Source organism: Bubalus bubalis, chromosome 9 (assembly GCF_019923935.1).
Source record: "Bubalus bubalis isolate 160015118507 breed Murrah chromosome 9, NDDB_SH_1, whole genome shotgun sequence".
NCBI classification, from domain to species: Eukaryota; Metazoa; Chordata; class Mammalia; order Artiodactyla; family Bovidae; genus Bubalus; species Bubalus bubalis.
The window spans coordinates 37,027,007-37,044,096 of record NC_059165.1 but is presented as its reverse complement, the minus strand read 5'-3'; the positions used below and the strand labels follow the sequence as shown (position 1 = coordinate 37,044,096).

Sequence of the window (17,090 nt, the reverse complement as noted above, 5' to 3'; positions counted from 1 at the left end):
GCTAACAAATATGGAATTTTAAATATCATCAATCTATCACCATCACAATTTAACATTATAGTCATACTTCCCCAAATGTGGTCAAAACATCTAGGACTCCTTTAAATTTTATCCCTCCTAGAGTTCTAGCCTCTTTTGGGAAAGAAAATCTGTATGTTTAACAAGCGCCTCTGGGACTCCAAGGGCTTCCCTGGTGGCTCAGAGGTTAAAAGGATCTGCCTGCAATGAGGGAGACCCAGGTTTGATCCCTGGGTCAGGAAGATCCCCTGGAGAAGGAAATGGCAACCCACTCCAATATTCTTGCCTGGAGAATCCCATGGGCAGAGGAGCCTGGTGGGCTACAGTCCATGGGGTTGTAAAGAGCGGGACATGACTGAGTGACTTCACTTTCACTTTCACTTTCTTTCAGGGACTCTATGGCAGACATTTTTCTGATACATCTGTGCATTTAACATCTGACTGCTACTAGATATTCTTATACTCTTTAACATCCTATATAATTGCTTTATAGTGTTCCTTGGTAAGAACGCTTAATACTCTGTTGTGAAACACAGGTATTTTTAAACTCACATATAGTAATTTAAATATAACAGATAACAAGTACTTACACGCAGAAGGTTCTGCTGTAATTATCAGATAAGTTCTGAGAATTATCTGCATTCATTTACGTGCAAACAGTAAATGAGCTTAAGTTCTTAAAAGGGTTTGTTCTATTAAGTAAGTTAAGTGAATTCACTGAGCAATCCCATGTGTGCAGTTAATTTGCCAAAAAAAATATGGTATAATAAGTACTGAATAAGTGAAGTTGAGGTCAGTGAGAATTTATTGTTTAGTCTGGGAAAATAAATGGACATTAAGTCTTACACAATTTTATCCTGGACTTCAGTGAGGATCACCTTGTATTATCAATAAGAATGGGTGAGATACTGTCCAGGAATAAAAATGAATGGTCATTAGAAAGTGCTAATACATATTTAAATTTTTTTAAACTGTCTAAAACCTTTGTATCATATCTTTCTACTTAGACTGACAATTGATGCTGAGTGCCAGTTACAGTTGCACAATTTTCCAATGGATGAACATTCCTGCCCCCTGGAATTCTCCAGTTGTAAGTAATTACTCATTCTATATTCTGTATCCCCTCTCACCAGTAGTCTTTCTCACTGCGATACCAATTCATTGGGAAACTTACAGAGAATGCAAAATTGCATTATGCAGTGTTGTTGACTTTGAAGATTCTGATAATCCCTTTCATCATTAAAAAAGGGATCTATTTTATCAGAAATTACAAATAGACTTCATTGGGGCATAAACTTGGAATAAATTGGCAGTGGGTTCCTGAATGACTGTGTTGGGAAGGATTGTAAAGCCTGGCCTTGTGTCAATAGAAAGAGGTGCTGCAATTGATGGGGTTGCAAAGAGTTGGACATGACTGAGCGACTGAACTGAATATCACTCCCTCTATGGACCCAGAAAAGATTAGCAGGATATTTGTTAGTTGTTTTCTCCCTATGTTGGCTTCCCTGGTGGCTAAGATGGTAAAGAATCTGCCTTCAGTGCAGGAGACTTTGGTTTGATCCCTGGGTTGGGAAGATCCTCTGGAGAAGGGAATGGCTACCCACTCCAGTATTCTTGCCTGGAGAATTTCATGGACTAAGGAACCCAGAGGGCTACAGACCATGGAGTTGCAAAGAGTCGAACATGACTGAGCAAATGAACAAAAACAGCAAAATAACAAAATTGAAAATTACATCCTCCATCTGGAGTTCTAGTAATATCTAAAACTAGTTATCTGCCAGTGAGAAAAAGACTGATTTGGGGGTCATGTGAAATTGAAAGTTGCTCAGTCATGCCCGACTCTTTGTGACCCCATGGACTGTCCATGGAATTCTCTAGGCCAGAATACTGGAGTGGGTAGCCTATCCCTTCTCTAGGGGATCTTCCTGACCCAGGAATCGAACCAGGGTCTCCTGCATTGCAGGCAGATTCTTTACCAACTAAGCCATCAGGGAAGCCCTATTGGGTTCAGTTAAAATCCCAAACCCAACACTATAGATTTGAACAAATTACTAAATCTCTCAATGAGTCCACAACACAGGTGTCCATAGAGATTATAAGACCTGCCTCACCTCAATATTGTTTTGTTCATATAATATATGTAAAATGCCTATGCTACTTCACACATAATAAGATTCAATCAGTAGCTGATTGAATCTTATTATGTGTGAGGTAGCATTGATATTTGGCAAAACTAATACAATTATGTAAAGTTTAAAAATAAAATTAAATTAAAAAATCAGTAGCTGTATTATTTTATTATTATTATTATCATGAGATAATAGCCAATAGCAAGAAGATCCTTGATGATTCTAGAAGGAATTAAGCTTTAGTAACCTTCATAGGTATTTCCTGCCTAAATCAAAAACAAGCCTCATTTTTTCCCACATTTGCCTCACTATTTGTTCTGTATTCATGTTAGATTGCTTATCTCCTTCTTATTTCTGAACTGTCAATTGTGTATATTGTGTAGAATGAAAAAGTATGAATTTTAAAAATTTAATGTATGTATAATTTATCAGTCAGGGAGTAATGGAGATGCCTAAAAAAACACTGAATCATAATAACAATACTTTCAAAAAAAGATTAGAAAAGCAATCACCTGTTTTGACAAACATTTCCAGAGGGAAACAAAAAACAAAACAAAAAAAGCAAAACAAAGGTCACCAAAGAAAAAATTCATTGTATATTTTATATATATCAAGATAAGTTCTCATTATAAATCTTATTTCATATGTTTTACCTTGTCCAAGGATAGACTATTTTTAAGTGAAAACTCCCCTAAGGCTTAGGATATGGTATTTATTTTCTTTTAATTTTCCAACTGAGACTACTCCTCTCCTGAGTTAGATAAAACTTAAGAAACAGTGATTTCTATGCCATCAGGTTGCTGATTGACAATTGTCTTCTGAGCCCAAAATCAACTTAGTATTACTTATTGCTATCAAAACAATTCAATCACCAACATATTCTCCATAGGAAGTTCCTTAATATTATCATTCTTAAATTCTCAGTTTTCATCACATCCTGCCCTACCACCCGCCACCGCCCTCTCAATAGCAACCTGCGGATCCTGCTTTCTTTCTTTCTTTTAAATTAATTAATATAGTGGACAAAAAGTTGGACCAAAACCAAAGAATAAAAGAGACAAGGGATTTTATTCCAAGGAGTCAATCACCTTCCATAATCAAAATTTACCTTTCCACAGAATTATTAGCAGACATACAGTGGAGAAGATTTCTAGTTTTATGGGCCATCTATTTTACTTGAGTTTACCCTACACACTTTACTTAATAGTAATGTTTATCCATTCAACAAATACATATTGAAAAGCAATTCCACAAAATAAGTACAATCACCCCCATGTAAGTATACCCATAGGTGAACAAATAACTTAGGAGAAAAATTAAGAAACTTGTCTAGGGTATTATGGAAAAGGTAAGCAAGGAAAAGGTACTATTGATCACTACATTATCCATGTAACATTTGTTTCATGATTGCTTTCTGTTGTTTTGGCTGAATATGACTGAACCTTAAAGAATCGACATAGTTCTCATAGGTATCTTCCCCTTGGCATTTCTACTTACTACTTTTAGTTATAGTTGTATATTAAAAAGAAGCCTCAACAAATTTAGTGTGAGAATAATATAAATAGTTGAGGTAATTTTTTCCTTCTACTCCAAGGACATGCCCTGGATAGGGATTTGAATCTGCTTTCCTTCCACCCAGGGACTGAACCTGTGGCTCCTGCCACATCTCATGCATAGCAAGCATATTCTTTACCAGACATCCTAGATACTTCTTCTTCCATTATTTTCTATTTCTACATGACTCAAAATCTCCGCCTTTTGAGTCCCTTTCACCATAAACATTATCCTGCATATGTAGTGAGAGGAGAGTGAAAAAGGTGTCTTAAAGCTCAACACTCAGAAAACTAAGATCATGGCATCTGGTCCCATCACTTCATGGGAAATAGATGGGGAAACAGTGGAAACAGAAGCTGACTTTATTATTCTGGGCTCCAAAATCACTGCAGATGGTGATTGCAGCTATGAAATTAAAAGATGCTTACTCCTTGAAAGGAAAGTTATGACCAACCTAGACAACATATTAAAAAGCAGAGGCATTACTTTGTCAACAACGGTCCATCTAGTCAAGGCTATGGTTTTTCCAGTGGTCATGTATGTATGTGAGAGTTGGACTATAAAGAAAGCTGAGTGCCGAAGAATTGATGCTTTTGAACCATGGTGTTGGAGAAGACTCTTGAGAGTCCCTTGGACTGCAAGGAGATCCAACCAGTCCATCCTAAAGGAGATCAGTCCTGGGTGTTCATTGGAAGGACTGATGTTGAAGCTGAAACTCCAATACTTTGGCCACCTGATGCGAAGCGCTGACTCATTTGAAAAGACCCTGATGCTGGGAAAGATTGAGGGCAGGAGGAGAAGGGGATGACAGAAGATGAGATGGTTGGATGACATCACTGACTCAATGGACATGGGTTTGGGTGAACTCCGGGAATGGATGATGAACAGGGAGGCCTGGCGTTCTGCAGTTCATGGGGTTGCAAAGAGTCAGGCATGATGAGCCACTGAACTGAACTGAACTGACAGTATATAGTATTTATTATATGCTATGTATATCTTACCCCAGACAATATGAAGTATTCATATAGTATATACAAACTCTGTTTAGTATACCTTATACTTTCACAGGTAATTTTGATCTCATGATTTTAAAATCTGATTTCCCTGTTAGGATATATATTTTCTCTCCTGTAATGTGGTGTTGGAGAAGACTCTTGAGAATCCCTTGGACTGCAAGGAGATCCAACCAGTCCATCCTAAAGGAAATCAGTCCTAAATATTCATGGAAGGACTGATGTTGAAGCTGAAATTCCAATACTTTGGCCACCTGATGCGAAGAGCTAACTCATTTGAAAAGACCCTGATGCTGGGAAAGATTGAAGGCAGGAGGAGAAAGGGATGACAGAGGATGAGATGGTTGGGTGGCATCACTGACTCAATGGACATGAGTTTGAGCTCTGGGTGTTGGTGGACAGGGAAGCCTGACAGGCTGCAGTCCATAGGGTCACAAAGAGTCAACACAACTGAGCGACTGAACTGAACTGAATGCTCTTTAATACAGGATCATCATCCAAGTCACAACTATTTCTTTGGTTATTTCCCTCAGTGTATTCATAGAAAGTGGTTGCTATTATATTCATTTTTAATAATTTTAAATATATTTCCTATCTCATGGCAGATGGCTATCCACGTGAAGAAATTGTCTATCAGTGGAAGCGTAGTTCTGTTGAAGTGGGTGACACAAGGTCTTGGAGACTTTATCAATTTTCATTTGTTGGACTGAGAAATACCACTGAAGTAGTGAAGACGACTTCTGGTGAGATGCTCTTGAAAATAATTTTAAATGACCTTTCCAGAGTTTAAGTTCTGGTATAAATGATTTAGAAGCTTTCAGTACTTGTCCAGAAATGATATTCAGCCAATTAAATCTCTTAATTTACTGGAGACAACTATAATTGGTATTCTAGCATGATACATAAACATAAATGGATTTTATAAATTTAAAGCAAGTTAGATTCAAATTGGATAAGTAAATCATTTGCTTAATTTCCTTTAGAAAAATCAATGTCTATTATTTAAAAAGAAGAAAATATTTATTAGGTATAGATATAATGTTTCTTTTAAGAAATATGTTTCATAATATATTGAAATAGCTGCATTTAAAATATCACATGGAAATGAAGCAACTGACAAAGAATTAGTCTCAAAAATATACAAGCAACTCTTGCAGCTCAATTCCAGAAAAATAAATGACCCAATCAAAAAATGGGCCAAAGAACTAAACATATTTTTCTCCAAAGAAGATATGGCTAACAAACACATGAAAAGATGCTCAACATCACTCATTATCAGAGAAATGCAAATCAAAACCACAATGAGGTACCATTTCACGCCAGTCAGAATGGCTGTGATCCAAAAGTCTACAAGCAATAAATGCTGGAGAGGGTGTAGAGAAAAGGGAACCCTCTTGCACTGTTGGTGGGAATGCAAACTAGTACAGCCACTATGGAGAACAGTGTGGAAACTGAACTGCCATACGACCCAGCAATCCCACTGCTGGGCATACACACTGAGGAAACTAGAATCAAAAGAGACACGAGTACCCCAATGTTCATCGCAGCACTGTTTATAATAGCCAGGACATGAAAGCAACCTAGATGTCCATCAGCAGACGAACGGATAAGAAAGCAGTGGTACATATACAAAATGGAACATTACTCAGCCATTAAAAAGGATACATTTGAATCAGTTCTAAGGAGGTAGATAAAACTGGAGCCTATTATACGAGTGAAGTAAGCCAGAAAGAAAAACACCAGTACAGTATACTAACACATATATATGGAATTTAGAAAGATGGTAACGATAACCCTGTATGCAAGACAGCAAAAGAGACACAGATGTATAGAACAGTCTTTTGGACCCTGTGGGAGAGGGTGAGGGTGGGATGATTTGGGAAAATGGTATTGAAACATGTATATTATCATATGTGAAATGAATCGCTAGTCCAGGTTCAATGAATGTTACAGGGTGCTTGGGGCTGGTGCACTGAGATGACCCAGAGGGATGGGATGGGGAGGGAGGTGGGAGGGGGGTTCAGGATGGGGAACACATGTACACCTGTGGAGGATTCATGTCAATGTATAGCAAAACCAATACAATATTGTAAAGTAATTAGCCTCCAAGTGAAATAAATAAATTTATATTAAAAAATATCGCATGAGGAAGATTAACTTTTCAAAAATGAAGAAAAGTGACCATAGTATATATGGACTAATTCCCTATTCAATAATGAAATGGTTTAAACTGGCTTATTGTGAATAAGGGACTGGGTTTTAGTGTCAGACAGGCCTGGGTTCAAATCTCAACTCCATCAGTTACCAGCTACAAATTTTAAGAAATTACTGAATTTCTCAGGAGACCAGCTATCTCAGAGAAATACTGTGCACAAAAAGATCTGCCTCATAGGCATATTGCATGTATGAAAATAAAAGATAAAATGCTTAGAATAAAACCTGACAGTGAACATTCAGTAAGTAGTAGTGCCTAATATTATTGATTAGAATTATCAAGTGTTTCTGGGGCCTAATGTGGTCAGGGCTTCAGTTTTTTCAAGAAAAACTAAAAATCTATAATCAACTATCATAATTTTAACAGTATAAAAACATGTGGGACAAATCAGACATATTTCTAGACCACATCTATCTCACGGGTGGGTATAGGTTCATACAAACCCTTTGCAATGCTGAGTACAAACTTCATAAAAATTACTCCAGCTACTCCTTTTTAAAGCTATGTGAATTTAAATATGCCCTAATTTCAAATATAAACATTGTGTTCACAACTTACCATCTATTAAGATATATCTTTTTATATTTGTTTCCTTGAGTTAAGTCGCTTTCTGATTATTTATTTACACATACTAATTTTTCTTCCCCTGAAATTCATAGGAGATAGTTTTGTGTTGACTAAAAAGCTTTGGTCTACAGTACAGAAAGAAACAAAAACCTAGACAAACATGGAAATTTAAGATTCTACCTTCATAAATACCATCCTTTAAATCAAAGCTATCTGGCCCTAATATTGTTTTTGGCATTTTCAGCTTTCTTTAAAAAAAAAAAAAAACTCAAGCAGCAAATAGAATCCGAAAGAAAATCAAGAACTGCTCTAGTCTATTTTTAAAAATGTGGCCTTATGTTCTCTTATTCACTGGAAATCCTGACCATCAAGTACTAGAACAGTCCTTATTTTTGTCCCCATTTACAGATTCAGGATTGTCTTAGAACAGGTCTTCCATCTGTGAAAGAACATATGTAAAAATATTCTCTAAGTCTGCATGCTTCCAGAACAAGAAAAAGGGTGTTAAATTCTGCTGTGTATTCATATCTCTATAGTTATCATAGCACCCTAAAACAGAACCCACAAACTTATGACTAGCAGATTTTTTGTTTAGTCATTTGAGCCCAGAATGGCCTTAAAACCAACTAATGGTCAGGGAAGTATTGATTTGATATCATAGGGTTTAATATCATCCCCTCCCCAAAGTCTCAAACTGAGAATAATGAGTATTTACTGTCTAATAAGAAATACTTCCAAAAGAAAATAATCTGTTTACTTAAAGCATGACGATACTGGATGCTTGGGGCTAGTGCACTGGGACGACCCAGAGGGATGGAATGGGGAGGGAGGAGGGAGGAGGGTTCAGGATGGGGAACACATGTATACCTGTGGTGGATTCATTTTGATATTTGGCAAAACTAATACAATTATGTAAAGTTTAGAAATAAAATAAAATAAAAAAAATAAAAATAAAAAAAAATAAAATCCTATCGGTTCCTCAAGGGCCTGAAAAAAAAAAAGATAAAATTTTAAAAAGAAAAAAGGGCCCATTTTTTTAAGAAACTTACCTAAACTCTTGAAACTATTCACTTAAAATGTTTGCATTTGTTGTATGCAAATTAAACCCCAATAAAGTTGATGTGTTTTAAAAAGGAAAAAAAAAAAATTTATCAAGGCATCACTGAACTATTTTTCTTTTATTTTTATTTTAGTTTCTTTTGGAGCAGACTGATTTCTTTTTCTTTTGTTTTTATTTATTGATTTTTATTTTATTTTTAAACTTTACAAAATTGTATTAGTTTTGCTAAATATCAAAATGAATGAACTATTTTTCTTCCTAGAAAAATCAAAGCAAACCTGTATTGATATCAGAGTTGATATTGAATAGCACCATTTAATTGATTGCATTGATTCCTTATGAAATTTAATATTGGAGTTAGCCTCCATCTTGGTCTTTTTGTCCACTCCCAGCTCTTGCTGGTTTGTTTTTTTGTGTGCAGTACCATTTCAATTGCCTCTGTGAAGAAAAAGGAAGCACTAATGCTGAGGAGCATCTTGATTCTTGTAATAGTTGACTGTGTAATGATCAAAAGTTTCTGTGTGTTACTTTGTTTTATTTCTGATGCCATTCTTATCCTCAAAGCATTGCTCCATAACTAGTTGATACCTACAAAGAAGTTATATTAACAACTTTCTTGGGAAGTTATCAGAAGATCACAATTATAGATTTTTTTGAATGCTGGTCATTACAAACAAAGTAGTTTTCTCTTAGATTTACAGCAAATGTGTCTTATTTTGAGAAAACTGTCAAAACTAGGCAAGAATATTACCTAAAATTTGGTCTAGTTTACTGTATGGATTTCTAACCTTCTCTCATTCAAGTTCACCTTTCATGATTTTGTTATATCAAAGTAATGATTATTCTGTGGGTTCCTTAGTATTTTTTTCTTTAAATTGATTCCTTGTTATTAATAAAATGAATTTTTAAAAAGCAAGTTCATATTAGGACCATAATTGGAAAACCAGAAACATTTGACATGAATAGAAATTGATTAATATAATGAAAAATAAAGAAATGCTCTTAAATTTTAAGTGCACATATTTGTGTTTCCCAGACTCTGAATATGTTAGAAAAGAAAGATAGAGAAAAGGGAAAAGATAAATAGCATCAAAGTAAAACACTTCTTTGATTTAAACTGAAGAATAGAAGAAGCAGGAAGGGACTTTCTTACATATAATTCAATGCTGTGTGATAATTCTGTATACACCACCTGAATCATCTTTATCACTTATCTGCATTACTCTTGAGAAAAATATTGCCTTGGTGGTGGATTGATAAGGCTTGAAGAATACCTACAATCCATAATCAATACATCAAAATAGATTCTGGATCCACAGTTTCTCTGCAAACCATCTCTTCCTGATTGTTCTATATCTGGTAACAGCACCATCATTGTCCCAGTGAGCCAGGCGTGAACACTCAGAGTCCCATGTCTGCCTCCCACATCTAATGAATCACGAAGGCACTTAGCCCTCTGAAATATCTTGTGTAACTGTCCTCTTTTCCATTGCCACTGCCACTGTCCTAGTTCACGATTTTATCTTTTCTCATCTGGACTGTGTTGGGAGCCTATTAAACTACGTTCCTGCTGTCAGTCTCTTTCCTACAGCCTATCCTTTATACATTAATCATAAAAGCTAGCACTTACTGAGTACTAACTACATGTACCATAGCAAACATTTTATATAAATGACCTACTTTAATTCTTATAACTACAGTCATATTTAGTGTCATTAACACTGAGGGCACCACTGTGGATAAGGAAATAGAATTCTAGGGGTTCGTTTATTACAGGGATCAGATATGGCAGCTGGGACATGAATTCAGGTGGTTTGCTTTCAGACTCACCCTCTTAGTCACTGCACTATTTTTATTTGCACTGTGGCCCAGTGAGTCTTTCTGAACCACAACTTTCCTCATATCCCAAGAATTCAGGAGATTCAATTAAGCACAAGCTATAATGGGCTTCCCTGGTGGCTCAGTAGTAAAAAAAAAAAATCCTCCTGCCAAGGCAGGAGATGCAGGTTCAATCATTGGATTGGGAAGATCCCTTGGAGAAGGAAATAGCAACCCACATTCGTATTCTTGCTGGGAAAAGGCCATGGACAGAGGAGCCGTCAGGTTATAGTCCATGGGGTAGCAAAAGAGTCAGACATGACTTAGTGACTAAATGACAACAACAATAAACTTTGTTCCTGATATATAAGCCCCTGAGATCTTGGGAACTTTCCAGCTTGGTTTTCTATAATTTCTCGGCTGGTAACAGAACTACTCTGTCCATGTTTTCCTGAATATAAATAGCCAATCCTATATACACATTGAATTTTAATCTTTTCTCTTTTGAATGGCTTGTCAGCTCATCCATACTTTCTTTATGAATTTAAAACATAAATAAATGGTTTCTCTTTGATGAGGCCTTTACAGATGGTAATGCCCAAACAACCTGGAGCAATTTTTAAGAATGTGCACTCTTAGAGCCGGCAGCTCAGGTTTCAACATTGATTTGTATACATTATAGAATATATCAAAGTTTAATATCATCAATGTTACAGGGTTACTCTCAGGAATAAGTAAAATAATCCATTATAAATACTTAAAACTGTGCCTAACACATAGAAAGGACTCATTAAATAGAGGGCACCATCATTATCAAATTCAGAGCATTTTCACCCACCTTACTACTGCTGCTGCTAAGTCGCTTCAGTCGTGTTCAACTCTGTGCGACCCCATAGACGGCAGCCAATCAGGCTCCCCCGTCCCTGGGATTCTCCAGGCAAGAACACTGGAGTGGGTTGCCACCTCTCCTTCACCCACCTTATAAAAACATAATTTCTGCCTTTTTTTTTTTGGACGGTTGTTCCCTCTTTTCTGCCCTCTCACTCCAATTAGTCTTCCCAGTGGAAGCCTTCTTATAATCATCTTTGTATCCATGATGCTATTAGCCTGGTGGTTTGCTTAGAATTGTTGATTTGTAGGTAATTATAAAATGGATTGCTTGTGACAATTATATTGATAAAGCCATAAAATTTATCTCAAATAAGCAATTCAAAACTCTCATTTATTTTTTCCATTACTCATTGTTTACTTTGAAGTTGGAGATCTTGTTTTTTCTAGTCACATTGCCATGGCCAGTTCACCAAATTATCTATGAGATATTATCTATGTGATATCTGTGTGATATCTATGTGGTATCAAGCAGGGCTTTATTCCTGATGTTAGTATTTTGAAATGTGGGCTAGAAAAATAGGCAAATGAGTTTCTTAGGGGAACCTACATTCTTGGGATTCCATTGCCATTATTATGAATCAAAAAGAAATATATCATGTTGTTCCTACATTAGAAAAATGTTGAATCTTCTTTCTTCTAGTTTTACTGAGATAAAATTGACATACAGAACTGTATAAGTTTAGGGCTTCCCAATGGTAAAGAAACTGCCTTTCAATGCAGGAGATGCCAGAGGCACAGGTTCTATCCCTGGGTTGGGAAGATCCTCTGGAGAGGGAAATGGCAACCCACTCCAGTATTCTTGCCTGGAAAATTCCATTAGGGAAGCCTGGGGAGCTATAGTGCATGGAGTCACAAAGAGGGGATATGACTGAGTGACTGAGTATACACTGTATAAGTTTAAGGTATACAGCACAATGATTTACTGTAAATAGATTATGAAATGAAATGATTATCCTAATGACTTTAGTGAACATCACTCATTTCATATAGATAATAAATAAACAGAAAACAAAAATTTTTCCTTGTGATGAGAACTCAAAGGATTTACTCTCTTGTAAATATAACTTGTTTTTGTGTGCTATAATTAACATATAAATGGCAACCCACTCCAGTATCTTTGCCTGGAAAATCTCACGGACAGAGGAGCCTGGTGGGCTGCAGTCCATGGGGTTGCAAAGAGTCGGGCATGACTGAGTGACTAACACTTACTTACTTACGTAGTGTTAATTATATTTGTCATGTTGTACATTAAATGTCTAGTACTTACTTATCTTATGGCTGAAAGTTTGTACCTTTTGGCTACATTCATCCAATTCTTCCTCCTCCCACTTCTAGTAACCACAAATATCTCTTTTTTTTGAGCTGTTTGTTTTTAAAGTATAATTGCCCTACAACACTATGTTAGTTCCTTGTACACAATACAGTGATTTGATATTTCTACATATTTCAAAATGATCACCATGTTAAGTCTGCTGCTGCTGCTAAGTCGCTTCAGTCGTGTCCGACTCTGTGTGACCCCATAGACAGCAGCCCACCAGGCTCCCCCGTCCCTGGGATTCTCTAGGCAAGAATACTGGAGTGGGTTGCCATTTCCTTCTCCAATGCATGAAAGTGAAAAGTGAAAGTGAAGTTGCTCAGTCGTGTCCGACTCTTAGCGACCCCATGGACTGCAGCCCATCAGGCTCCTCCATCCATGGGACTTTCCAGGCAAGAGTACTGGAGTGGGTTGCCACTGTTAAGTCTAGAAAACCATTAAATCTTCTGTATCATCTTTAGGAATGTAAACATCATTGTTTCATAATTTTTTGGTGTCCCATTACATTAAATATTACCTACCTCATTTTTGTCTTTAATCCACCTTTCCTGGCTTTGATTTCATGTGCAAGTTATGTTTTCTTGATTCCTATTAGAAGAAAGGCATAAATGCTAAAATTAAAAAAACTGAACTGCTAAGAGATGAACTGCTAAATTCACCTTACTTTTCTTTTTTTTTTTCCTGCTTTTTATTTATTTACTTTTTTTAATTTAATTTTATTTTTAAATTTTACATAATTGTATTAGTTTTGCCAAATATCAAAATGAATCCACCACAGGTATATATGTGTACCCCATCCTGAACCCTCCTCCCTCCTCCCTCCCCATTCCATCCCTCTGGGTCGTCCCAGTGCACCAGCACCAAGCATCCAGTATCGTGCATCGAACCTGTACTGGCAACTCGTTTCATGCATGATATTTTACATGTTTCAATGCCATTCTCCCAAATCTTCCCACCCTCTCCCTCTCTCACAGAGTCCATAAGACTGTTCTATACATCAGTGTCTCTTTTGCTGTCTCGTACACAGGGTTATTGTTACCATCTTTCTAAATTCCATATATATGCGTTAATATACTGTATTGGTGTTTTTCTTTCTGGCTTACTTCACTCTGTATAATAGGCTCCAGTTTCATCCACCTCATTAGAACTGATTCAAATGTATTCTTTTTAATGGCTGAGTAATACTCCATTGTGTATATGTACCACTGCTTTCTTATCCATTCATCTACTGATGGACATCTAGGTTGCTTCCATGTCCTGGCTATTATAAACAGTGCTGCGATGAACATTGGAGTACACGTGTCTCTTTCCCTTCTGGTTTCCTCAGTGTGTATGCCCCAGCAGTGGGATTGCTGGATCATAAGGCAGTTCTATTTCCAGTTTTTTAAGGAATCTCCACACTGTTCTCCATAGTGGCTGTACTAGTTTGCATTCCCACCAACAGTGTAAGAGGGTTCCCTTTTCTCCACACCCTCTCCCGCATTTATTACTTGTAGACTTTTGGATCGCAGCCATTCTGACTGGTGTGACATGGTACCTCATAGTGGTTTTGATTTGCATTTCTCTGATAATGAGTGATGTTGAGCATCTTTTCATGTGTTTGTTAGCCATCTGTATGTCTTCTTTGGAGAAATGTCTATTTAGTTCTTTGGCCCATTTTTTGATTGGGTCATTTATTTTTCTGGAGTTGAGCTGTAGGAGTTGCTTGTATATTCTCGAGATTAGTTGTTTGTCAGTTGCTTCATTTGCTATTATCTTCTCCCATTCTGAAGGCTGTCTTTTCACCTTGCTAATAGTTTCCTTTGATGTGCAGAAGCTTTTAAGGTTAATTAGGTCCCATTTGTTTATTTTTGCTTTTATTTCCAATATTCTGGGAGGTGGGTCATAGAGGATCCTGCTGTGATGTATGTCAGAGAGTGTTTTGCCTATGTTCTCCTCTAGGAGTTTTATAGTTTCTGGTCTTACTTTTAGATCTTTAATCCATTTTGAGTTTATTTTTGTGTATAGTGTTAGAAAGTGTTCTAGTTTCATTCTTTTACAAGCGGTTGACCAGATTTCCCAGCACCACTTGTTAAAGAGATTGTCTTTAATCCATTGTAAATTCTTGCCTCCTTTGTCAAAGATAAGGTGTCCATATGTGTGTGGATTTATCTCTGGGCTTTCTATTTTGTTCCATTGATCTATATTTCTGTCTTTGTGCCAGTACCATACTGTCTTGATAACTGTGGCTTTGTAGTAGAGCCTGAAGTCAGGTAGGTTGATTCCTCCAGTTCCATTCTTCTTTCTCAAGATCGCTTTGGCTATTCGAGGTTTTTTGTATTTCCATACAAATTGTGAAATTATTTGTTCTAGCTCTGTGAAGAATGCTGTTGGTAGCTTGATAGGGATTGCATTGAATCTATAGATTGCTTTGGGTAGTATACTCATTTTCACTATATTGATTCTTCCAATCCATGAACATGGTATATTTCTCCATCTGTTAGTGTCCTCTTTGATTTCTTTCACCAGTGTTTTATAGTTTTCTATATATAGGTCTTTAGTTTCTTTAGGTAGATATATTCCTAAGTATTTTATTCTTTCCGTTGCAATGGTGAATGGAACTGTTTCCTTAATTTCTCTTTCTGTTTTCTCATTATTAGTGTATAGGAATGCAAGGGATTTCTGTGTGTTGATTTTATATCCTGCAACTTTACTATAGTCATTGATTAGTTCTAGTAATTTTCTGGTGGAGTCTTTAGGGTTTTCTATGTAGAGGATCATGTCATCTGCAAACAGTGAGAGCTTTACTTCTTCTTTTCCAATTTGGATTCCTTTTATTTCTTTTTCTGCTCTGATTGCTGTGGCCAAAACTTCCAAAACTATGTTGAATAGTAATGGTGAAAGTGGGCACCCTTGTCTTGTTCCTGACTTTAGAGGAAATGCTTTCAATTTTTCACCATTGAGGATAATGTTTGCTGTGGGTTTGTCATATATAGCTTTTAATATGTTGAGGTATGTTCCTTCTATTCCTGCTTTCTGGAGAGTTTTGATCATAAATGGATGTTGAATTTTGTCAAAGGCTTTCTCTGCATCTATTTAGATAATCATATGGTTTTTATTTTTCAATTTGTTAATGTGGTGTATTACATTGATTGATTTGTGGATATTGAAGAATCCTTGCATCCCTGGGATAAAGCCCACTTGGTCATGGTGTATGATCTTTTTAATGTGTTGTTGCATTCTGATTGCTAGAATTTTGTTAAGGATTTTTGCATCTATGTTCATCAGTGATATTGGCCTGTAGTTTTCTTTTTTTGTGGGATCTTTGTCAGGTTTTGGTATTAGGGTGATGGTGGCCTCATAGAATGAGTTTGGAAGTTTACCATCCTCTGCAATTTTCTGGAAGAGTTTGAGGAGGATAGGTGTTAGCTCTTCTCTAAATTTTTGGCAGAATTCAGCTGTGAAGCCGTCTGGACCTGGGCTTTTGTTTGCTGGAAGATTTTTTATTACAGTTTCAATTTCCGTGCTTGTGATGGGTCTGTTAAGATCTTCTATTTCTTCCTGGTCAAGTTTTGGAAAGTTGTACTTTTCTAAGAATTTGTCCATTTCTTCCACGTTGTCCATTTTATTGGCATATAATTGTTGATAGTACTCTTATGATCTTTTGTATTTCTGTGTTGTCTGTTGTGATCTCTCCATTTTCATTTCTAATTTTATTGATTTGATTTTTCTCCCTTTGTTTCTTGATGAGTCTGACTAATGGTTTGTCAATTTTATTTATCCTTTCAAAAAACCAGCTTTTGGTTTTGTTGATTTTTGCTATGATCTCTTTTGTTTCTTTTGCATTTATTTCTGCTCTAAGTTTTAAGATTTCTTTCCTTCTACTAACCCTGGGGTTCTTCATTTCTTCCTTTTCTAGTTGCTTTAGGTGTAGAGTTAGGTTATTTATTTGACTTTTTTCTTGTTTCTTGAGGTGTGCCTGTATTGCTATGAACTTTCCCCTTAGGACTGCTTTTACCGTGTCCCACAGGTTTTGGGTTGTTGTGTTTTCATTTTCATTCGTTTCTATGCAAATTTTGATTTCTTTTTTAATTTCTTCTGTGATTTGTTGGTTATTCAGCAGCGTGTTGTTCAGCCTCCATATGTTGGAGTTTTTAATAGTTTTTCTCTTGTAATTGAGATCTAATCTTACTGCATTGTGGTCAGAAAAGATGCTTGGAATGATTTCTATTTTTTTGAATTTACCAAGACTAGCTTTATGGCCCAGGATGTGATCTATCCTGGAGAATGTTCCATGTGCGCTTGAGAAAAAGGTGAAATTCCTTGTTTTGGGATGAAATGTCCTATAGATATCAATTAGGTCTAACTGGTCTATTGTATCGTTTAAAGTTTGTGTTTCCTTGTTAATTTTCTGTTTAGTTGATCTATCCATAGGTGTGAGTGGGGTATTAAAGTCTCCCACTATTATTGTGTTGTTGTTAATTTTTCCTTTCATACTTATTAGCATTTGTCTTACATACTGTGGTGCTCC

General features: G+C 36.3%; 1 protein-coding gene across 3 annotated transcripts in view; it reads left to right on the top strand.

Annotated features, from left to right (window-relative positions):
* The window catches only part of GABRG2 (gamma-aminobutyric acid type A receptor subunit gamma2), a 204,628-nt gene that overhangs the window by 100,262 nt on the left and 87,276 nt on the right, over positions 1 to 17,090 (top strand). For all 3 annotated transcript variants that reach the window (XM_044947360.2, XM_006062396.4, XM_006062397.4), the window contains 2 exons: positions 1,026 to 1,108; positions 5,320 to 5,457. In XM_044947360.2, the coding sequence (XP_044803295.1) occupies positions 1,026 to 1,108; positions 5,320 to 5,457 (221 nt within the window). The remainder of the gene's footprint in view (positions 1 to 1,025; positions 1,109 to 5,319; positions 5,458 to 17,090) is intronic.